General features: G+C 38.8%; 1 protein-coding gene across 2 annotated transcripts in view; it reads left to right on the top strand.

The window, feature by feature from the left end:
• Positions 1–23231, top strand: part of HOOK3 (hook microtubule tethering protein 3) — an 87297-nt gene extending 64066 nt beyond the window's left edge. Inside the window, exons 17-23 of one of the 2 annotated variants that reach the window (XM_083817600.1) lie at positions 4254–4288; positions 5123–5205; positions 7234–7334; positions 10174–10278; positions 10390–10461; positions 11729–11865; positions 20517–23231. In XM_083817600.1, coding sequence (XP_083673726.1) covers positions 4254–4288; positions 5123–5205; positions 7234–7334; positions 10174–10278; positions 10390–10461; positions 11729–11865; positions 20517–20532 — 549 coding nt within the window. In that variant the 3' untranslated portion in view covers positions 20533–23231. Of the gene's footprint in view, positions 1–4253; positions 4289–5122; positions 5206–7233; positions 7335–10173; positions 10279–10389; positions 10462–11728 lie in introns of both variants that reach the window. The other variant, XM_083817601.1, reaches the window with a different exon arrangement.
• The last annotated feature ends 1287 nt before the right edge of the window (positions 23232–24518 follow it).

The following is a 24518-nucleotide window of genomic DNA, read 5'->3' on the forward strand; positions in this document are numbered from 1 at the left end:
AGTCGAAGGTAGGCCCTTTCCCGACAGTGGAAACCCTGTAATTCCTAGAGTAAGTGTATCTTGTAATGCCAGGCAGGCCAAAACTAAAAAAGGCAAATGAATAGTTGATTAACATATGCAGCAGTTTCTTTTTCCATTCACAGAGTTAGCTTTATTTTTAATAGGAGAATACCCATCGTGGCAGTTAGTGTGGAGAACAACTTTCAGTCTTCCACTCAAAAATTACTTTTGCTATCTCTTGTGTTTGAGACAAGAAGCTCTATAACTTTATTGAAAGCAGTGATTTGCAGGAGGGTACGTGCACAGTGTACACTCACAATACCAGTGTATTTCCCTGCTAATTGGCAACAAGTTGTAATGCGTTGCTTTCTATTTTTGTGTTTTTGTTTTAACTAATTCATATAAAAAATGAAAACTATTACTAGCTGCTTGTTTTCATTTAAGAGTGTATTTAATTTAGCTTGTCCACTTAATTTTCAGAATAAACTGTATAAAACTAAAGCAACATAGTCAGGTTCAGTTAAGATTATTTTCCTAAGTAACTTAGAATGTGTTACAGAATGCATTATAAAATCATTTCATACTATTATGTGATTCTGAGGTGTTTCTAGGTTATTGACCAAAATCAGATCTTCAGGGTGAACAAGAATATGAAAAAATATATATTCTCAGGCATTAAGTATTGTAAATGGTCTCTATCTAATTGCATTCAGTTTTATTTACTGAAATTGTAATTCTGTCCCTTTTTATGGCTCTGGCTTGGGCTGTAATTTAGGATATGTCTGTAGCTCACTTATAAGAGCGGTTGCAGCCTGTGTAGGCATCATCTGGGGTGGTTCTGCTAACAGCAAAATACCACCGTCACAACACCGTGGTATAGCCTCTTGTGTGTACCAGGCAGGCGTTGTCAAGCACAGCTGAAGTTCATGATGAAGTAGCTGCTTTCTGGGCTTCTGTGTAGGTCTGACAGTGCCAGTGGTGATTTATATGCACAAACCCCATGGCCTGTTTTGCTGAGCTTAGTGTGTAGGCCTTGATTTACTCTTAATGAAGCAAGTTAAGTGTAGAATCAGAGATTAATTGAGGTTTCAAGAACCTCTGAATGGATGGGACACCTCATCCAAAATCTCACACAAATCAGAGCAAAACTCAAAGTTAAACCCGACCTCAGAGGTAGATCAAGTTGTGCAGGGACATCCTGAAGTTATCTTCGATCTATCCTTAAAAAGGGTGATTCTTCAGAGGCACGATAAAAAGGATAAGGAAGCACATGGCATACAGTTCATTTCATCATTTTGACCACGTTTTTTTCACTACTTTTCTGTAACAATGCACTTTTTCATATTTACAATGTAAAAGTGAGCCACTCTGAAAATTGAAAGTCCTGTTTGTATTTTGATGACTTTTTTGTTTTGTTTTGTTTTTGTTTTCAAAGTTGAAGGGATTTTTAGACTTGCTCAAAAAGCAGTAAAAACATTATTGTAGCCCAGACAAATGTCCTTACCAAGATCTAAATGAGGAATGGATCAGTTTCATTTTGCAGTGAAGTTGCAGTGGGAGGAGGATGTTAGGAAGATGTCGGTGCCATTAGCCCTGTAACATGCACTGACGCATCATGTTGGGATGCATGATTGATTAGTCAGTCCATCTCGGTGTTGCGTTGCTAGACGGGGAATGGCCTCCTACCCTTATTTTCCAGACTACAGTATCAGGTCAGACATGAATGGTGTGGTCAGAACAGTAGGTTTGATTTGTTGTCCTTCAGAATGTGTTCATGTGTATCAGCAATCAACAGGTACCCCAAACAGCTATGATTGTCTTTTGCATGCCTTATTATCACTTCCTTTCTTCATGCTTTTCTCCCTTTCTCCACCCTAATGTACAAGTATTCCTAAACAAAAAAAAAAAAACTGCCTTTCGTTACTTCTGCCCCACTGGACATAATCCTGATAAATCTGTAGAAAATCTGGAGTTTCTCGTACCATTACATAGGCAATCTTGGCCTTATATGCTATTCTTGGTACAGCTAGTATGTCCCTCTGACTTGGCGTCTCCCTAAAAAGTCCCCAGAACTCTGTTACGTGTTCTGTTTCTTGTGAAGTTCAGCTGCTTTGCTCATTACTCTTAATGTGTCTGTGAAATCTGGCCATCTCTTATGGTGCTGTTTATAAGTTTTGTTAGCTACTCACATCAAGAAATTTTCTCAAGACATGTGCTATAGTTGCCCTCATCCTGTTAAGTTAGCTTAACCACAAGCCAGAGTATAGCCATCTGTCTGCAGCTTTAACATGTAGAACAAAACCAAGCTTTGATCCCCAAAGGGGGAAAAAATATTCCTTTTATCTCCTTTAAGTATACGAGAAATTTTCAATAAAAAGACTATTTTTGTAAGTTTTTTTGATGCAAAGGAAAAATAGCAATTAAATACTGAAAAGGATATCTATTTTCTAAAGCCATCAGTGGTTTTGCTGGAGTTTTGTAAATTGAACTTGTTAGCACTGGGGGGAAAAAAAAAGGCAAAATAGCCAGTATGCATTTGCTGATATTTATAGTTTTATTATAGAAGTACTTGTCTATTATGAACACATGAAAGATTTGAATGAATCTCAGTGTGAAGCTATCTCAAAATTAGATAAAACCTGCAGACCTGCAGGTCAAAACCTGCAGATACTTAGCTGCTCTAAATTTCTGACTTTGAAATCAGTGGAGTCATGTTGGATTATTTTACCTACTTCCCCCATTTATTCTACTGCAATAGGGAAATCCAATTTTGAAGTTGGTTTTCAGACTTGAATTTGGAAATCAAAAAAAAAAAAAAAAGTGACCCAGGAATGTGGTCAAAGACAATATTTTGAAGTCTTTACGCCATGACAAAGCTAAAAAAAAAAAAATGGGGTGCACAGTGAAATTGTCCCTATTGGCTAGGTGTCTAAACCTGTGTTGAAAGACCACTGGAGGAAAGGCAATGAAGTCATTTTGTTAGTGATATTATATTTTCATGGTGTTCTGGAACATTAGTCACATGCTAGAGCTCCACCATGATTCGTATTGGATAAATACAAAACAAAAAGGCAGGTTCTGTTTTAAGTACTTTACATTTGTCTTGTATTTGATCTATGTGAAAATAAGACAGTTCAGAATCACTCCACAAAAACACATGCATCTCTTTATTATGGTTGTAGCCCAATAGACTGCACACTTTCTCCTGTTTGTTACTTGTATCATTTTTGTCTTAAATGACTTTCCAAAACAGCAGTTGTTCTCCTTTGAAATTCTGGTTTAAATACGGTGACTTACAAATGTGCTTCTTTACCATTTTTATATTTTTTTTAGTGATGAGTTTTAGAAAATGTTACAGGATGAAACTGCTGATGAGAACAGAGGAGAAAAATACGCATGTCTGAAAATATGCATAGCTTTAACTTTTTCTGTTCGTGACTTTCTAAAAAGTTTCTTCTGTTGGCTGCTGTTTTGCTTTATACTAATGTCATCTCTGTTTCTTGGCATGGGCTTCTGCTCAAGGCTATTGTGAGTATGGCTTTCTATTTACTTAACACTACTTTCAGTTTAAAGACATTATTGGTATTGTTTTCTGAAAGATACTCACTGTGTATCAAGTGAGTTTAAGATTAAAATAAAATTTACTTTGAAGCTTTTATTTAAAGAGCTTATCTAAATGTGATTTAACCAGAAAGTGGAACACTGTAAGTTGTATGATATTTTTTACATGTCTGTAGTCAGTAAAGAAGAGAAACAGAAAAGTGGTAAATGTTCTGCTATACTCCAGTCTAAAACACTCTATTCCCTCTAGTTTCTATGGGGACAGGAATTTGCTTCAACTAATTTATTACACATCTTGATACAAATTGTTTTGCAATATTGGTAAGATAGCTCTTCTAGCAAATTTTGCTGCATTTTCTAATTTCATATTAATTTATTAAGACTAATTACAAAAGTACTGAATCATGAAGAAATTAAAACTACCATAGAGCATTATAATTTATGGATCTTGCCTATATTGGTCCAGTTCCTGGGGAAATATTTGTGAAGTTACAAAGCATTCTAATTTCAGGATAGTCACATGGCTATGAAGGAAAGGATTGCTACCACAGAGGATGGATTTACAATCTAAAACTGAGCGAAGTAAAAATGTGGATTTGGGTTTGAATGTCAAAATTGTCTTAAAAATAATTTTGAAATTATATTAAAGCACCCCAATATGTTAAAATAACACATTTAACTTTTTGTTTTAGTCAATTCTTCTGAAAAAGAAACTTGAAGAACATCTGTAAGTATTTTTTCCAATATTGCTTGCAGTTTGAAATTACATGTTTTCCTTATCATACGGAAGGCAGACACTCATTAATAATGTACCTAGAAGATACACAACTAAGAGAAATGATTTAGCACAGAAATGTTAGGGAGTCTGCTATTCGGATCTTATTTTCATTTCATAGAAAACCTTTGCCAAGTAATAAGAGCTGTGAATAAAACATCATTTTGTGTTAGTTAGAATACCTTGCCTAGCATTGTATAAGAGTTGAGAGGAGTAAGTCATTTTGTTCTGGGGAAAACACTTGAATTTAAATAAAAATAATCTGTTTACTTTTTAGGTAACTTAGGGCATAATACATAACATTTTAGGGAGTGTTACCATTTTTTTCTATTATTCTCTTCTACTTCCTAAAATGCAAAAGACTTCGCTTTTCAACTGTCTTACAATAAAAAGTGTAGTTTTTGTTGCTTGTGGGTTTAGCAATTCTTTTGTTATGTAATCTCAGTTAAAAGTATTCATTTTAGGCATGCATTGTATAATTTACTGTAAGTTCTAAAGTAAATTTGTCATTTTGGACTGAGAATGAGGCTGTTTGCCGTTACAGTTCTCCATGTACTGTAATTCTTTGCTGTAGTATGTTACAAATATTTCCACAGTGACATTAATAACACTTGTCTTTTGTCCTCATCCCACAAAGGAAAAATCAGTAATGCTATTAGAAATATATTGCTATTTGAGTTGTTTTGTTGTTGTTGTTGTTTGTTTTTTTTTAATATCGCTTAATGTTCATTCAAACTCAGTAAGAATATTTGGAAAACAATATGTGCCTTTTATGATTTGTAACAGTGAGAAACTCCATGAAGCTAATAACGAGTTACAGAAGAAACGAGCTATTATTGAGGATTTGGAACCAAGATGCAATAACAGTTGTGAGTTTACTGCTGTGCACTCCATTTCTTTTCTTTGTAAAGCATTTCATGTGTGAAGTCTTTAATTATAATAGCTATAGAAGGTGCAAGATAAACAAAATGCACATTTTAAATGTCAGTGATAGGTGTTAATTTCTCTGAAACTATGGTGACCAGAAAGATTGTTCTAATGCTTGAAAAGCAGGAGATTGCATTTTAGAGACCACCATAGTAAGAAAAGACAATGGCCATAGAAATACCTAGTCATTATCATACCTATCATTGAACCTCAGCTGTTCAGAACTGTCATGTCTCCTACCACCTTAGTTTAGAAGATCCTTGCTGCCATCACCGGGTTATCTTTTACTAACAATATATATTCCTTCAGTATGTTTTCAGGTAACAGAGTAGAACTGTGTTGTAATTTGAGAATATTTTTGGGCGATGGTCAACACAGATGTAGGAGTTGTGTTGTATAGTTATAGGTCAGATGGTTTCTAGAGCCCAGCATCTAGCTGTTAATGATTGATTTTTAGCATGGTAATACTACTTATTTCTTGAGAAATACTGCAGGAGCCTGATTGTTGGTTTTGAAGCTTACTCATAATAGAACAAGGCAAAAGCTTGCAGCCGATGTCAGCTTCTCTGGTTTGTGCCAGAACAATTTCAACCATAAGAGATCCAGGAAGACTAAAATGTAGTTTTACTATTCATTACATAAATTCTGTATCCAAAAGGGATTTTAGTTACGCTGAGCTAAAACTGCAGGGTATGCAATAAAGTTCTATGTCTTAGAAAATGTTTGTACACCTGGAAATGAAGGTTAGGGACTTAATAAGCAGCTAATAAACACATGATCCTGACAGTTTAGATAAGCCTCAGTGTGAGTGTAAGAACGTTTTTCTGACTCTCAGACTTATTAAAAAAAAATAGTCATGTTAAAGCTTCTGTAGTTGTCTTACTGAAATTACAACTTGCTTTTTACAACCTAGGTCTGAGTTTTGTCTTGATAAAATAAAAATGCTTGTACTTCTTCCTTTATTCTCATAGTCAGCATAAAAGGTGTGCGAATTATTTCTTCAGATTCTTTTAGCTGTCCTGAGAATGGCCAAAAGGATTTGGTATTTTACAAGAATCACAGAACATTTTGAAAAATTGATTCTTGTATTCTTGGAGACAATCTGCTATTGACTCCATCACTGATCAGTGAAGACTTTCGGCAGGTCTTACTTTGTTGTGTTGAGTAATGATCAAGATGACTTGATCCTGTTTACTAGCTTAGTGTTTTTGAAGAGCTTAGAGAGAAAAGTGTAGGATAAACATGAAAGAACATTTTAAAACAAAGTTGCAAAACAAATGGACTGAGGGTTTCCAACTGTCTCATGCTGTATGAGAAATAGACACAACTGTTACGTGTTATTTGATCCGGAATGATGGAATTGACCTTCTTCGAAGATGTATAGTTTGTGCTTTAAGTGATAGTGGCTCAACATATTTTTGTATCAACACAGGAAAAGCCTGTGTGAAACTGTCCTGCTGATCTGCATTGCTGCTTGAGAAAACGTGGAAAAAATGAAATTGACTATATTCATGTTACAATTCTGATAAATTATGTCCAGTGTTAAAATTGAGCCAGTCTAAGTAAGAATTGTACCTCATGAATCATTCCTCTAACACAGAATAAGTAAACTCATTTTTATCTGAGTTGCAATATGAATGTAATTTGAAATTTGTAATGCATTAAGAAACTAGTTTTCTGAGTCTCTTCAGTAATGGCAATGATTTATGATTCCATTTCTCTTTATTTCTCCATAATTTTAAAAGCAAAATTTGTGCACAAAAACCAATCTCTTGATATTACATGAGTACATGTTTTTTTTATGTTTCTGAGCTGTTGAGCAATTAAAACTGTGGTATCTGCTATATCACATTCCTTATGTGATAAGAAGTGCGGTATGTTCTACCTGTGCCTTAAGTGTCTGTTTAAACACACAAAAATAAACATAATATAATTGTTATTTCCCAATGTGTGCACCTCCTGACATAAAGCACTCAAAATTGAAGAGTTACAAGAAGCCTTACGGAAAAAAGAGGAGGAAATGAAGCAAATGGAAGAGCGTTACAAAAAGTATTTGGAAAAGGCCAAAAGCGTAAGTATATATGTTCCATGATAATTATCATAGAATCAACGAATGGTTTGAGTTGGAAGGAACCTTAAAGCCCACCCTGTTCCAACCCCTCTGCCATGGGCAGGGACACCTCCCACCAGACCAGGTTGCCCAAAGCCCTGGCCTTGAACACCTCCAGGGATGGGGCATCCACAGCTTCTCTGGGCAGCCCGTGCCAGTGCCTCACCACCCTCTGAGGGAAGAATTTCTTCTTACCATTTAATCCAAATCTTCCCTTTTTTTTGTTTAAAGCCATTACCCCTTGTCCTATCACTACACCCCCGACAAGGAGTCCCTCCCCAGCTTTCCCGTAGGCCCCCTTTAGGCACTGGAAGGCTGCTGTAAGGTCTGCCTGGAGCCTTCTCTTCTCCAGGCTGAACAACCCCAACTCCCTCAGCCTGCCTTCATAGGAGTAGGTGCTCCAGTCCTCTGAGCATCCATACTAGGATTGGTAATGGAGAAATTACCGAAACAGCTGTGCTGCTCTGTTTCAGAATCAGAGAACCACTTATGTAAACCAAGTCAAGGGAGGGAAGCTCGATAAACAAAAGTACTCCTTAATTGGCATTTTTGCTGAGGCTTCTGGGGACTTCCAGCACATCTTCCCTGAAGAGTTATGCCTCTTTGTACATGCAGATGTGGCTTAGTGCCACCAAGTGCAGGCACAATTGGACCAACAAACAACAAACCAACAAAAAGCTTTTATCAGCTTTTCTTCTTTTTGTTGAAGAATAAGAGGCAGAGAGGGAAGAGGAAATTTGGGGTTCCCTGCCTCACGGGAGGCTGGATCTATTTGTGTGTGCTTTCGGATGGTGTAGGCTTCTCACAGTGCTCAGTCAGTAATGTCTCCCTTACCTGAAGCAGATAATTTTGATACACCTTTTTATCAATGTAGCTTTTAGCTGCTTCAGATTTCACTGAATTCTTATTGCTCACATAAATTGCTCATCTTTTTTTTCTTTTATGGGGCTTCTGACAAGTTCTCTCAGTTGTAGCCCTTAGAGTTTACAGCCAGAGGTAATTACACATGTGGCAGAGTCATTCTCACCAATTTAAATTGGACTTTGCTTTCTTTGTTCATCTTTTGCCCCTGGTTTCTTTCTGTTCATGTCTTGGTTTAGCTAACTGGTTTAGAAACCATTTTAATGTGAACTCTTTTAACAGATGCTTTTTCTACGTAAAGTAATATTTTTGACTGAACTACTTACACAAGCTGTTAGATTCTCCTACTGATGTTTAGTATTGCTTTTCACCTTTACTATTTAATGTATGCTTCGGGCTAGAAGGTGGCAAATATTTGAATATGGTATTGAGGGTGTGGGTATACTACCAGCTTTAAAATGGCAGTATTGTGGTCTCAACCATAACCCCATTTCTTCTATACTTTCTATATTTTATTTGAGTTTCTTAAAAGCATGCTAGCATTTTCATTCATCTGTTTCATGTGTTCATGATAACATCAAAATCCCTGCTGTGTCTGGATTGAGTTAAATGGGAATCTGTAAATGGGTTCCTAATCTGTCAGAACTCTAGGCTTCCTTCCTTTATTTCTATGTAGTTTTCTCGGTGACTACTTCGAAGATGTTTTAAAGGCCTTCTGGAGAACTAAACAAATCTTTTTTTTTTCCTTTTTTCTGTTTTCTGTTCTGCATCTTATATTCTTAGAGTATTCTGGTGAAAGACAGAATCCTGATTTCCCCCTTCAATAAGATTTGTTTGTATGTACTGTGTTACTTTATAGGGTGCTTTATATAACAGTAACATTAATTTTTCTTCTTAGGTTAGTTTTTTGTGATCTCATCAACTTTCACTTTTTTTTTTGTGAAGACTAGTACAATCATTACAGCCTTCCACTATAGAAAGTATATCTAAGTCTAGAGTATGTTTTCTTAGAAACTTAGGATACTTCTATGAGCCTTCTTCCATGAATACTATTCCGTAAAAGCAACTTAGTAAAACTGAAAGCATTGTTTTATTTCAGCATTTATATATCATTCTGAAATGGTTAGGAAGACAAATGAGAAGTCTCTTCCTATATATCCCCAGCATGTTAAAAACTTGTCTGCCATTTTCTATTACAGAGAGCTTAGGTATCTAAGCATTTTGCTGGATTTGTTCTTAGCTGAGCTCTGTGGTTGATAGCACTCAAATGCTGCCTGTGATGGATGCCACACATGGACATAACTAGGTGTCTGTTCATCGTATTAGTAACATAGTGATCGTGCATGTGCCACAGGATGCTTTTTGGTGTAAGTCTTCTAGAAATAGCAGCACCTGATACCGCAATGGTACCCCATGGCACCAGGTGTAGTCTTTCCAGATTGAAGTGGTCCATAAATTGAAGGGGAGGAATTAACAGGGAACATGTAAGTAAACCTGAGCTTTTGGAACCTCGTAAAAAGTATTTGAGAAAAGATTTCCACCACTGTGGCCCCAAGGTAGTGTAACCAGAGAAAGGACCTGCATATGTGAGTCTGGGATAGTGAATTTCTTAAGTTCTACTTTTCCTATTAGTAGTTTTGTTTCATGGTCACATAGAAGAGAACCAGTTCAGATTCTCCAACATACCATGGCTGATGTTCAGAGGCAGAGCCTCTGTCATGCTGTTCAGCAAGATTGTTTCACGGGAGTCAGCCTCTTAAGACTGCACATCCCTCTACTCCACATCTTGGAGTATCTTTTCTTACCATTGATATGTTTTAAGTCACTTTTTGTTTTTTAATCAGCTTTGCATGGTGATAATTCTTTGATTTTTTTTTTTTCACTTAATTAGATTGCTTTTGCAGTGTTTAATTTAAAACAATCTGTTTTTCTCTTACAGGTCATCCGCACCTTAGACCCTAAGCAAAACCAGGGTGCAGCTCCTGAGATTCAGGCTCTGAAAAATCAGTTGCAAGAACGGGATAGAATGTTTCATTCATTGGAGGTAGTAATCTTCATGTTTCCTGGTAGATGTGTGTTATTCTTGTGGTTTTTTAGGTATAGACTAACACTTGTTGTACTTTGTTTTTAAATGTATGCTTTTTTTTTTTTATAGAAAGAATATGAAAAAACAAAAAGTCAAAGAGAAATGGAGGAGAAATTTATTGTTAGTGCCTGGTATAATATGGTAAGAAAATCCCAAACTTTCAAACAAACAAAGAAAAAAAAAACAAAGGGATTAATATTAGTTATTTCAAGGTTGTTCATGGAATTCTTCATTTATTTACTTTTTTTTTTTTTAAATCATTTTCCAACACACAAGACAGAAACAAATGCTTTTTAATCATTCGAAGTTATTGTTACATAAGACTATATTCCTATGTTAACCTTGGGGTAAGTGAGAAAGAACATTTTTGTTATTTTTCAAATTTTAAGACCAGAAATGGCATTTTATAGAGGGAAGGAAGCTTCAGATTGAAGGACTAGAATTTCAAGATAGCAATTATGCTGACTTACAGTGCTCAGATGTACTTTGATTCTGCAACCGTCTCAGTGTTTCAAATGAAGGGGCACAAAGCTTACTGCTGCAGTAAGCACTCTGAGAAGCAACCTCTTTAACCTAGGTACAGGTTTAGCCCCAAGTGAAGGGCAAACACAGGTGTGTGGCCCTCCCATAAAATATTCAGAGTATAAAAAAGCAGCCACACAGCTTTTGCTGGGCATGTGTGCAAGGAGATTTTTCACCTTCAGCTTCAGCAAATGTGTTCAAGACTTCTCTTTGGTAGAGTGTGGCTGCATTGAGTCTGCTGTCCTGATAGAAGGAATCCATGACCCGTGTAACGTTCATGTTTCCTTCTCCTTCACCATAGAGTTCAAATTCCTCCTCACTGTCTTCCCTGGGCAGGGTCTTTCTTGTAATTAGCCTCTGCTTTTGTACACAACTATACAACCCATCACAGCTTTTTTTTATTTCTTCAAACTCTCATTTCCTCCTTGCATTCATTCCTGCTGAAAACATACTTTCTCTCAAGGTGTGATCCTGCCATATGAGCTAGCGTAGAGATGGAAAGAATTTGGTTTCAGAAGAGAAGTACTCTTCTCACTCAGCATGCTAAAGGGATCTGGGGTGACAAGGGGAGGCAATTTTGAAAAGGTTTGTACAGTCGCTGTGTTTATGTGGGGAAGCATTTTGTCAGATGTGGGAAACCGGGGGACATGCTGCTCAACAATGTATTCCAAACTGGACAATGACTGGGGGAAAAAAAAAAAAAAGCACATGGTAAAAGATCTTGAAGGATGTTTTTGCCTTAGCCTTGAAAATGTGATGCTTTGTGTTTGAAATTCAAAACAACCTAGTAAGTGTTGGTGAAGAAGAGGCAATAAAATGTAAATGAATGAAGTTGTTGAATGTTAAATGTTCTATTTTTTTTCTAAGAAGTTTCTCTTTTCCATAGGGAATGACTCTGCATAAAAAAGCAGCAGAAGACAGACTAGCTAGCACAGGCTCAGGACAGTCCTTCCTGGCTAGACAAAGGCAAGCCACGAGCACAAGGAGATCGTACCCTGGTCATGTCCAGCCAGCAACTGCAAGGTAGAGAAGCCTTGCCCTTAGAAAGAAAATTGCCCTATGATCAAGGCCACTTCTGTTGCAAGTAACACCGTTCAACAAAAAGCAACCAGCATCCTTTCTCTTTCTCCCTTGTTACCACCATTATTTTACAGTTCAGGAAAGGGTTTTATTATGGTTTCCTCATCGTTTTGTAATGCCCTTTGTTTGTGTTTTTTGAAGTCCATCTGTCCCTTTTTCTCTCTGCATTTTTCTGAATGTGCCAAAGTTTTGAAAAAATCTAGAGGAGTGTTGTACAATAATGGAATCTTTTAAATTTGTGTAAAGCCTGGTCCCTTACAAAAAACCTGGTATGGGCTGTGTAACAATGTGAATTTCCTGTCACAGTTGATACATTTGTGCCTGTAAGGGTTGTGATGCTTTACAAGACTGCCTTTGTTAAAAGGAATTAGGCTTTTGATTTTTGTGCCAACCAGTTGCTTCAAGGAAAGGCTGAAAACTCATCACAAAAATGCAAAATTAGTATATAATATTATTGTAAAATATATTTGCAGCTAAAACACGTATCGGCAACAAGAAATATCTTTTAAAAAAAGAAAAATCTATGTATAAAGTTTGCTCTTATTCTTGGCATTTAGTAGGGAAGCAGGATGATTTTTAAGGCTTTTGTTTGTCTGCTGGTTTTACGTGTTGCTGACAGAACTGAATATTTTCAAATGGTTTGTCCCACTCTTCTAGATCAAGTGTGTGGTTAATATATAGTATAAAAAGATGGAGAAATATTTGAAATGCTACTATTTGAAATGCTAATATTTGATATGCTACTGCATCATCCATTTAAAAAGAAAAAGCGTTTGTATTAATTTTTTATAATTATGGACTAACAGTAGATAATGGATCGAGGCCTAAATTAACGTTGTTGATGTTAACATGCTTCAGTTGTCATCCCCTACTAAGCAACTTGCTTTTAATATATTGATTCAGGGTATATTTGTATCAGTTGCCTTACTAATGGTACCAGTGCCTTCAGGTGAGCATGTTGCTGACTGTTGAAAACTGGCTGTAATTTGTTGTACTACCTTCTTAGCATGTAGCTAGTTGATCATATGTCACTCTCTGTAGCACCTTCATGTTGATCAGTGGGGTGACAGATGGTCCCTAGTATTAATTTAGGCCCTGGTCCTATAAAATTCTGCTTTTTCCCTGATCGATTCTATGTTCTGGCTATTGTTTTTGTCAAAGAATTGATGGACACAGGGGACCTGAGTATAGGTTGAAGGCTTCAATCTATTTTGTGGTGATTCAGTTTTAAACATTTTTCATTTAGAGACTCTTTGGTCCCCTAAATGCACGTGCAGTCTGGTTTCTGCGTTTATTCTTTTACCTTATTTTGATGCCCTTCCCAGTGAAGACATTTCTTCATAAATAGCTTCAGAGAAAAGGCATATTAGCATTTAGTAAGCATCTGAAGACCTGTATTAATTCACAACTTCAGTGGGTTGAACAAAGGATAGTTAAAGTGATTACATCTAGATTAAAGGGTAAGGAATAGGTGGATGGCACTTGTAGGTACTCCTTTATCCTCAAGTACATCATCTGTTTTAATCTAGGCTAAGAATGCTTTCAATATGTGTCTGAAAAATGTAGTTGTTTTTTTTTTTTTCCCAGTAATACAAAAACATACGAAGTTCATTAACATCATATAAGTTTGTCTTTTACGCCCCACATTTGGAAGAAAAACAATTTTCTAAAAATTCTGCTCTTTAATTCATGATGTGAGAAGTCTGGGCTATACTTGCAAGATAAAACTGAGACAGCAGAAGTATCTTTTTGTGTGGAGAAAAGTTAACAATGGCAGTTAGGCAACAAAGGCAGTTTAGGACAATTTCTGTAGTTCAGTGAGCTGATCCTCGTTTTGCTGTCTCTTACTGAGATACCAAATGCTAACAGATCAAAGAAGTTTTATATATTACGTAGCAAGATGACCACAGTTTTTCTGTGAAATCCTTTACTGATCTTTTTGTGCAATCCATTCAAGTAATTTGAAGAACTCTTTACTGTATGCCATGTGTGAACAGGAGCACATAACCAAATTTGATGTTCTTGCTTGAGAGTAGAGCATTATGTGTCACCCAGAGAACACTGAAAACTCCATTTTTATTCTAATCTCACAGCCTTTGTCTGTTATCAAACTGCCAAAGCCTACTTGTGAAAGAAAGGAACACCACGACCTTAATGGGAGGGTTTCTCTCTTAAATTTATTTAATAATTTCATTTACTGTTGCTATTAGTTGCATGTCTAAAATCACTTGAATGCAATCTGCACACTAGAATAAAACTACTTGCTTTAATTATTGTAACATATATTTTACTATTTTGCCTCCAAAGTTCTGATGACAGACAAATGCCCCTGATGGCTGGGAGATGTACAAATGCTGATTAGAAGCTTTGTCTTTAAGTTTTCTCTGTCATGGCTTCTCTCCCTCCCCTCTTTCTGGTTGTTGATTTTTATTTTCTGTTCTGTAGTTTCTCCTCTTTCTGTTTGGACTTTCCATTTTCCCGTAAGACACTGAAGCGTGTATTCAACAGAAGCTCAGAGCTTGTGTTGAATACAAAAATCTAAAAATGTATTGCAGTCTTATACCTATACATCTAAAGAGCATCTCTCTCTGTCCAGTTCCAATAAGTCATTTCTTTGGATTTCTAATGGTAGTCAACGAAATTTAATTCTGCGTTATTTAGCATTTTCCTTTGATTATCTGTTGCATACAGCAGTTCTTAATTGTTTAGTGTGGGTGGCTCTGAAGAAATCTTGCTTGTTTTGTAGTTTTGGAAGTAGCGTGTTATTACAAAACAAGGGCTGAGAGAGTGACATGAGGTAATAAGCACCTGTACAGAGCTAGCCGTGAATGCTGTCTATTCTTTGTATCTTCAGTAAAAGAATATAGCAAAAAAGCCCTGTAAAACAGAATTCTCTTAGTACAATACATACTTCAAAGAAACTTCTAGGAAGACTTTTTTGGAGGCAACAAAGACTATTGACATCAAAACTGTAGTGACAATTGTTAAATTATAGGCTGTCTTGATACACTACAGAAAAAAACACAAAAAGCCTGCAGACTGGTCTTAAAAAAAAAAAAAAAAAAAAGCTCTTCGGGGCAGTGATAAAACAGCTAAGAAATTCATGAGAATACGTTCCTTAAGTACTGTGCTGAGGATATGCCCAGAATAGTCCTTCTGGGAGATTTAAATTAAATGCCAACAACATGTAACAGTTAAATGCACGTGCATCTTCATTGTTTAGAGCTGAAACCTAGTTTCTGGTCTTACAGGATGTGTGTGCAGTCCAGTTTAAGTATTTCCATGTTAAGTTGTTAGCATGTGTGATCAGACATTACAGAAAAGAGTATTCACGTTCCCCCAATTTCCTTACAGCAACACTTAACCAATTGGATCCTAACATACATTTTCCAAGCGTCGTAATCTAATTTAAGGGTTATGTGTCCCATCCACAGTGCAGAGGAAAACAAACTGTAGCACGCAGCTGTATATATTGTAAAATGAAGTACATACACATTGGCTACAAGGTGTTTTTCATTATCTCTTTGGAAATGACCAACTGGTAATCCTGTGCTGTTCTGATGATGTCCCTTGAGGTGGTAGTATTAACTCTGCAAGTTCTTTGTGGCCTTCTATTCATGTAGACAGCACTGTCAATTTTATATTCAATGTGTATGAAAGAATTAATATTGACCGATCCTATTGCTGCTTTATGATATCTTGATAGTAAGTGGTATGTGCAAGCTGTCAAGAAAATTTAAGGGGATTTGTAGATTTTAAAGCCCTTGGTATTTTGACTTACGCACGTAGCCTTTGTTTTCTCAGTTCTCTAGTGTATGAGGCTGTCCATAGCTTCCTGGATGAGCTGTAGTGGGTTTGATTATCTTGATATGTTGACGTTTTCTGTAGATATGATAATTGGAAAATATCTTAACTTCAGAACTTGATTTTCTTCTAGTTAGTGATTGGAGGAAGACCGTATTGAATGTGGCTAGTTTTTCTTTTTCTTACAAAACAAAACAGTTCCTGAATTTTATTCATTTTATAGTGTTTTTTTCCCCCCCCCCGGACATTTTGACATTTTGCAAGGATTGATGAGGGAGCTATTTTTGCACTCAAAGTCAGATATGTAATACTGACTTCTTGTGTTTTTTTGCACGTGTTTTAGGTAGAACGTGGACTCTGTTTTTTGCAGTAATACTATGTTGATAAGCTTTGACATCTCCCAACCAAGTTTAGCAAATTTTGGAGGCATTTTCTCACCAGTATTGTGCAAATAAATAGCTAAAAGAGGCTTCCTTTACAAGAAATAGTTTCAAGCGATGTTTTTTCCACTTGGAAAAAGTAGTTGTACTTCAGGTGTCACCTGCAGAATAGATTGAAAGCTGGATTATGACTGAAATGTGATCTCAGGTGATATGCTTAGAAGGAAACCTCATCAGAAGCCCTTCCTTAGAACAGCTGTGTTAGCTGACGCTGGCAGTGTGATACATGTAGTGTTCTGTTAAAATGAAAAGGTGAATCATAAACGTAAGAATTTAAATGCGAAGATCGGGTAAGCATGGAATTTGATGAATGAGCTCTTGAACCACACAAGCTGCACACAGCCCAGGCATGTCCTCTCTCAAATCTGAGCAGTCCAGCTCTCCTCTGCATTGGCAAGGCTTTCCTACTTTGTGCCTTTCATCAGGAGAGAGAAGTGTACTCTTACATTATTGCATATGCTGATAGAGGAGCCAGGAGTGGCAAGGAATGAGTCTCATTTGCGCTCAGAACATCTTCACAAACCAGATCCTGTTCTCTGGGGTCAGGCAAAGGCAGCTCTCAAATTCTGTGTCAAATCCTAGCCACATCTCCAGTTAGTCACTTCCAAGGAATCCAGAAAACTTCCTGACATCACTGATTCTGTAGCTTTGCTCCTGTGATGCTTCTTCCCTCTGGAAGACCAAAAAGGGAGCAGAAGCCTGTCAGTAGTTTGCAGCATGTAAGTAAAAATAAGGGTTGATTTCTTCAGTTTGAAGGTGGAGAAGACAGATAAAAGCAACCATTAAATACAGAAATCTGAAGAGCAGTGCGTCTTTCACTGTTCTGCCTTCTGGTGGTAGTTTAAAAGTAGTAAAATGAAATCTGAGCCTTTGAAGCTGTTTGTTTTTCTAATTAACTTTGAATTGTAGTTGATAAAATATTGGAGGCTTTTCCAATGTCAGTAAAACAGAAACTGTCACTATCAGCATCCTCAGACTTTCTTTCATCTTCTATAGCAAATCCCTGGAGATTTTGTCTCCATTGACAATCTCACTGCAGTATTTGGAGATGCTGAGGATTTCCCTAGTCCCGTTCTCTCTTTTTGCTTGATTTTTATTTTAGTGGATTCACTGAAATACTGGGATTACAAAGGTCATTTTTTAAATATATCATCAGCTTATTGAATTGATACCTAGACCAACTAATGAATGTAGATTGAAAATGAATGAATGTAGATAGAGAAGTCCTAGAAAACTTGACAAATCATACAGTCCTACAGGACATTGTACCAACTCGTGGCACTGTAGCCAAGGCGGCTTCCCAAACAAATCGTTCTGGTGTCATAAAATACTTGCAATATTATAACATAGTTGCAATAAAACCATTAGGTTATTTCTTATTGTCATTATTTGAATGAAACATTCCTTATGTAGTACAAATTTTATAAAGCAGAGACTTTAGTCCTCAGTCACCAAAGGTTGGTAACCAGGAGAATAAACCTGTTTCTTGAGGGTGTCAGTGGTTTTGAGGGATTTTTATGTTTGTATTTAGCAGTATCAGTAAAATATTGAAATAGTAATAAACGTGACATTAAAAGGCCGTGCTTCTTATAATTTATAATCCACTTTGTATTCTGTGATTGTAAGAATTACAAAAATTTGAAGTGGTGTTAACACAGTTCTGAAAAGACGCTATGTTAATAGGTTCTTTTAGGCCTAAAATCTAAAGGAAACGCCATGAAGAAAGGAAGAATAGATGCAGGAAAGAAAACAAACGTTAGCAGTAGAAGCCATTAAGTAATTTTAGAAAATCTGCAGGAAGAGAAATCTGGAGACAGTTAACTTAAAGCAGAAGCTCGGCAGGAATATTTGGGACGAGTGTAGTGTTAGACTTTAAAGTAAGAATAGTACTAAGTAAGTACTACCCATACTTTCAGGTAAGTACTATCCTTGTTTGCAAGTAAAGATGCATTGCCCTGATGACTTTGGTGATTCTGTTACAAAATACTAGTTATAGACAGCGGATAGCTACAGAAAGCCTTGTCTCTCTTAGGACTGAACATACACTGAATATAAAAGTAGTTCCTTAGAAAGAACATGGGGTTGGGTTGGGTTGTTTGTGGTTTTTTTTTTTTTTTTTTTTTCATCAGGTTTGGCTTGTGTGAGCACTGTCCTGAAGTAAGTGTGCTGATAGGTGCCTCCAGAGCTGGTCCTGTGAGTGAGAAGGAGAGGTTCCCATCCCTTCTGAGGCTGTGACGTGCAGGAGTCGTCTGTCATGTCTGCATGTGGAAAAAACACAGGATGACAGAGAGAAGTTAAGGAGGTTTTAAGTCACTAATTAACCACTTACAGTGAAGTGGAGCTAATGAGATCTGGTGCTGAATATTGAAGGGAGATGTCTCACCAAGAAATAATCCCCCAGGCTAACACCAAGCCATCAGTTACATATAGCTGAAATATTTTGTACTGGTAAGAAAAGGAAAAGTCACTCCTCTACAGGCAAGTCATATGCTGAATAAACTATCTCATTCTGAAGGTGCCACAGGAATAATGACAGGTTATGCTGAGTGAATTTACGCTCACATTTCTGTCATGTTCTGGAGAGCTGCTGCAACAGGTAGCTTCTGAAAGCATTGATTCATTTTGAGAAGTTCCTCAAGAGAAAGAAATTAACAGACAGTTATTTTAGAACAAGATAAGAATTTCAGGTTTGATAAGGGCACTCTCAGATGAACCGAGGTATTTGTACGTCCTCAGAAGAGAAGAGAATACACTGTCCAGAATTTACAAGTCCTCTTTAAAAGTACTAATGTCCTGAAGAGAAACCTGTAATGTCATTTCTGTTTATGTGCATCAGGTCACTCAGAGCATTACAAAACAGTAAGTCTGAGCTGTGTAATAGCCAGGTGAGATTAAAGGAGTAGCCTGTATTCATTTATGCATAATAGAATAGGTAAATTCTTATGTAGCTTGAACTTTTATTTTTTACTGACTAACTACAGTAATCTTCATATAATTAATCCTGAACTCTGTAACTTTCTGCATCCAGGCAGTGCAAAGCAAGTATAACAGCACATCTCAAACAGACAGTAATTACTCCACATACTCTCCCAAGGTCTGCTTTGAATGTGTTCTTTTTAAGCATTTTCTGTTTTTATTCCATTTGATTTATGTATGTATCTTTCTGTTTGTTTTTTCAACTGTTAGTTGATCAGTATTCTGAGAAGGAAAAAAGAGGGACATACAAGCTGCAGGACTTGCAGCAGAAAGACCTTTTTTCACTCTAAGACCTTGAGTTTAGTTATAAGTATTTTTTCTTGTGTATGTAACCTGGGTTTTCCTGTCACAGGAGCTGTTCTTAGAACTGTGCTTGACTAGTGCAATACTACGGAGTTGGAAATGGGGAGAGAAACGGTTTGCACAGTGCAATTTCAGTTGGGTGAAGCTACTCTACTCTTTGCGTCATCACAGTGAGAAGTGACAAGTGAAAGTGAGAACGAGCAGTTAGTGCTCTACCAAGCTGTGTAAGGGTATTTGTGCTGCCTGGGGAACCTGAAAGCACCGTAGCTGTGTTAGTAAAGCATTCGACCTGTCAGTCCACTGGCCACAAGGGAGAGTGTATCAGCAAGGATGGAGCAGTGTGCAGCCTGTCCAGTTGTCCTCCAGACTTAGATTCACTTAAGCAATATTCTGATGTGGTCTTAGGGCTCCTACTTGGTGTGTTTTTACAAGGATATGTGTAACTTCCTTGTGATTAAAACCTGCATGCAACGAATGAGTAGCGCTTGCCAGTGTAGTATGACAGTGATGTCATTTTAGTGTCATGCACAGAATGATCTTTGATGAAATATAAATGCTTGAAGTTTATTTGCGGTGCTCAGAGCTTGAAGTCTCAGGCAGAGTCATTTTGACCTTGATGATTGTCTTTTAGTTTATAACCATGCACAGTATTGGACAGGCACCTTTCACTTTATATTGAGTTTGATTTTTATTTTTTTTTTCCACTAGTTGTCCTCACAGACAGCAGGAACGCCAGAGATTTTCATAGCTGTGTAAACTTAGTTTCCATAGCTATGTTAGCAGAGAATGGTGGCCTGCAGGACTTCACTCAGAAGTGTTTAAATTTGTCCGAACTGTGTCTAAATTTTGATATTGTTTGAAGCTATTTTGTTGCTGTTCCCAATTTTTGGCATACAATCTTCCTGTTAGTTTGAAGAGCTGCTCTGGCAAAGATGTTTTTCCCATGAATTTGCACAACTCTAAGTAGAGACGGCCTTACTGAACTGCTTTGAAAATACTTGTTCTGTTTTCTGTTTTTTAAATGGTGATGTTATCTGCTTTTTAACTTTCTCTTTATTCTTTTATTTGCAGTGATGTGGTTGCATGACCTGCAGCATTGTTATAACAGGGACTGTTCAGTGCATGACTTGCTTTTCTGTCCAGACTGCATAACCAAAACTTAACCAGTTCTACACTTAAGACTCATGGGCATCTGATTTCAAAGGGAGATCTACTTGCAGAGAAGCCTACCATCTTGGGAAGTGGCTTTCCCACTTCCTGCTTCCATTTACTCTTTCTCTTCACAATAAGTCTCCTATGAGGCTAAAAGAGAGGAAATCCAGTATTCAGAGCTCTACAGGAGGCGTTCTGCAAACTGACAGAGCACTGTCAGCTCTCCATTTTACTTCTGTCTGTCCACTCCATTTAATTCTGATTAACAGCATTAACACACAGACCTCCTGCAACATTTTCATATACTGAACTATAAAAAACTAGTCTTAATGAGTTCCTAAAAATGCCTTTTGGTTACTGTTAAAATTTTAAAGCACCTGCACCCTTAAAGGATATACTTTGAATCTTTAAATAATTAAAAGTAAAGCCAAGGAGGTGTTTTACCGGGAGAAATGACTCATGAATTGCTGCTTGGCCAGCCCATCTTCCTTAGAAAACCAGGCAAGGTTCATCAGATAATCTCTGAGACAGGCAAACTACTGTGCAGTCCTTTGCTCACAGACACTGCCTGCTTCCTTACTATGTATATATGCAGTAGTTTGTGGCTGTTGTATTTTTCTCTCTATGTTTTAGCTGTGTTGTCTGTTTCTTTCGGAAACATTTTTTTTTCCAATCTGTGTACAATTGTTAAACAATCTGAGGAAAGAACGTGAATGGAGATAAGTATGAAAGCTGTCTACACCTTCAGTATTATGCAGATTGTCCTTGCCAGTTTATAATTTGGGTTGTTTATATTTTACCTGTACTATTTCTTTTCTCATTATTGCAGTCTTAGCTATTTCATTTCCAGTTGCACTAGCTTGGCTGTTTCTTTGTATTATGAAGTTTAGCTATAAGATTTGCAATATTTAGACAGTATAACTCAAAATGCTTTGTGCTGACTATATTAATTTAAAGAGCTGCTTATTTAATATTCTTAAAAATCTGCACATTTGTACTACTGTATCTTTGTTTTGTATTGGACATCCAGTACTGGCAAGATCCAGAAGACAAGGGGGTACTGTAGTGGTCTAAGTTAAGACGTTCGTTGTACAGGGGTTGGTGTGTGAGAGGTGGGAAAAGAGGGCTGCCCAGCCACAGGCCGTGCCGCAAACACCCAACAGAACCTGGAAGCAGAGTACCCCGAGCCGTGCGGTTTAAGCCCAGTTTTAGGGAAACCCCGTTCTCGCTCGCCCGGATCCTAATCCTGCAAAAACATCCGCACGCACGCTCTCCGGGAGCGGCACTCGTCTCGGGGCAGCGGCGCTGGGGAGCGGCACCCCGGGGCCCCGCAGCACTCGGGCACAGGGCGCCCAGTCCTGCTGCTTGCAGCTGTGGGCACGGCTGTGTCCGTGTGTCTGTGTCCGTGTGTCTGCGTGTGCCTGGGGCCCTCGGGGTGCACGGTGCCCTCGATGCCCCTGCCTCAGCGCGTTGTGCCAAACCAAGCCGCTCGGAGAAAGGCAGAGCGAGACCCACCGGTCTGTGCAGCGGGCGGGTGCCCCTGCAACAGGGGACGGGACCGGGGGGTTCCCGGGGCTGGGCTGCCCGTGCTGGCGGTGCTGCTCTGCCTGACAGCGCCTGGTGGGTGAGGACCTGTCCTCCGGGCCCAGCAGCGCCTGTGGCAGCGCAGCCCGAGGTGGGCTGCAGGAGGGTCTGGGCAGCGGCACTCCTGCCGGCCCGAGTCCAGCAGAGCTGAGAGGTTTGCGTCTTTCCAGGTCCCAGCCATCGATCCCTTTGTTCTGTGTCAGGGCAAGCTTTATTAGAAAAAAAAAAACTTACTTTCCGTTGTGTGTCCCAGGCATAGTTCGTCTCCCATTTGCTAGTGCCGCTTCTGTCAGGAGCGCGCCCTTCTCCAGGCCACGCTGGGCGCGGGACCGCCGAGGACAGCGGTTCCGCGCGGGGTGTGAGGGGATAGCTGCTTTTGTCACACCTGCCTGCAAGGGCGCCCCGAGCCGAAGCTTTGCTGTACCTCATTTATCCAAGTGGTCTGTGCAGTTTAGAAACTATGTATCGGTTGTTCTTGAGCCTAAGACATTTATATGTAACTGTGTTTAGCTTGACAAAACTTGAGTTCACTAATGCAACAGAGAAACTTAAGGTAGCTTTCAGCAAATGAGCTGGCTACTTTAATTAGATTAGCGTAGCATCTCTGTCACGAGGTGATTGCGAGCTCACAATGCAGAGGTGATCTCCAGCATGTCTCTGATATACTAACTTCATTTATGCTGCATAGAAAACTCTTTTACTTTCTTAATAGCAGCTTGTTTGACAGTCCAAAATTAAGTGTTGACCAATTATCAAAGTAACTGTTTGTGAAGTTGACAGTGATATATTTTCTGTAAGAGAATGGATTCCTAGAGTGTCAAAACATCAATTTCCCATTTCGGTTCATCTATGAAATGTGTAACTACCAGATTGTCATGGTAGCAGTATTTATATACATATCTGTATATAGACAAAAAAAAAATACCCGGTGATGACCATTAGAATCAAAAGGTTTAATATTTTTTCCCAGTCAAATACACTAATGCTTCCAAGGTTACAGAAGAGTGTACAGTTGTTAAACAAGTTGTAAATAAAGGCTTATATAAAACACGAGTGCTTGCTTTGCCTTTGTTCGGTGCTCGGTTTTAAACTGAAGCCAATGCACAGTTGGCGTTGAAGCTTCTGGTTTGTGTACATGAGAACACTTTTGGTGTCAGCTGGTCTGCCCGATTCTGAGATATACCAGTGGCATCGTGCCTCGTTTCCCAAGGGCTGTGTGAAGTAGAACGAAGGGAAGGTAGGCAGCAGCAGGAATTCAGCAGAAAATGTGAACCTCCTCCCTTCTCTTGGAAAGCATCCACTGTGGCTGGCCCATCACTGCAAGGGTTACCTGCATGCTTTGCCTCTGGAAAGACCAAGGCTGCTGAAGTAATGAGACTTCCTCTCGCCGGTGGAAGTTTAGCTATAGAGGTAGCTGTATGGGTATGGACAGGAGCAACTGTCCTTCCCTTCTGCATTGCTGAACAGCTTTGCTGTTTGGGGAGGGGATGCAGGGGGAAGGAGCAGGCAGGCAGCATTAACACGGGTAAATTTTGTTAGTTGCGAAAGAGAGGTCAACAGTCAGCAAGAGATACTGAGCCTGCAACTATCCTGTGCGAGGCTGGGGGTAAAGGGATGCGCAGAGGCCCTGTAGGAGCCTTTCAGGGCTGCTTTGTACAAGGTTTAGAGGGAGTGCAGCAAGAGAAGGGCAGCATGCCTTGTCTGCATCCTCTGTCAGCGAGGTGCAGCCCTGCTGTGGCAGTAAGGAGTCCTTCTTGCACTGCAGGCACTGAGAAGACACCCCTGGGCAAGGGCAAGGGGAGGGGGCATGGAGGGGAGGGGGTGGGTGACTGGGAAGGGGAGGAATGGGGCACAGAAACCCAGTGAGTATTCAAGGATCACCTCCTCTAAGAGCACTGCATTGCACACGGTGAATAGGAAGTCAGGCAAAAATGCGAAGGCCTGCATGGTTGACCAAAGGGAGGGAATTGAGGCCTGTCCCACACGAGGAGCTTCTATAAAGCCACGGCCAGAACCATGGGTGAGGGAGGAGCAGTGGGTGTTTGTCTTCCTGGACTTGCGTAAGGCCTTTGACACCATCCTGCTTATGAGAGCCACAAAGACAGGCTGCTGAAGTACGGACTGGATGAGCAGTGGGGTGGATCAAAAACTGCCTGAACTACTGGAGCCAGAAAGGGGAACAGCCCCAGGCTCCAGGACACGTTGGGGATGCCCAGGTGGAAAGCAGCTCCGCAGAAAAGGCCCGGGGGGGTGGTCCTCATGGACACCAAGTTGAACGTGAGCCAGCAATGTGTCCTAGCTGCAGAGGAGGCTAACGGTGTCTTGGGCTGCATCAGG

This window comes from Anser anser (assembly GCF_964211835.1).
Source record: "Anser anser genome assembly, chromosome: Z".
Lineage (NCBI taxonomy): Eukaryota > Metazoa > Chordata > Aves > Anseriformes > Anatidae > Anser > Anser anser.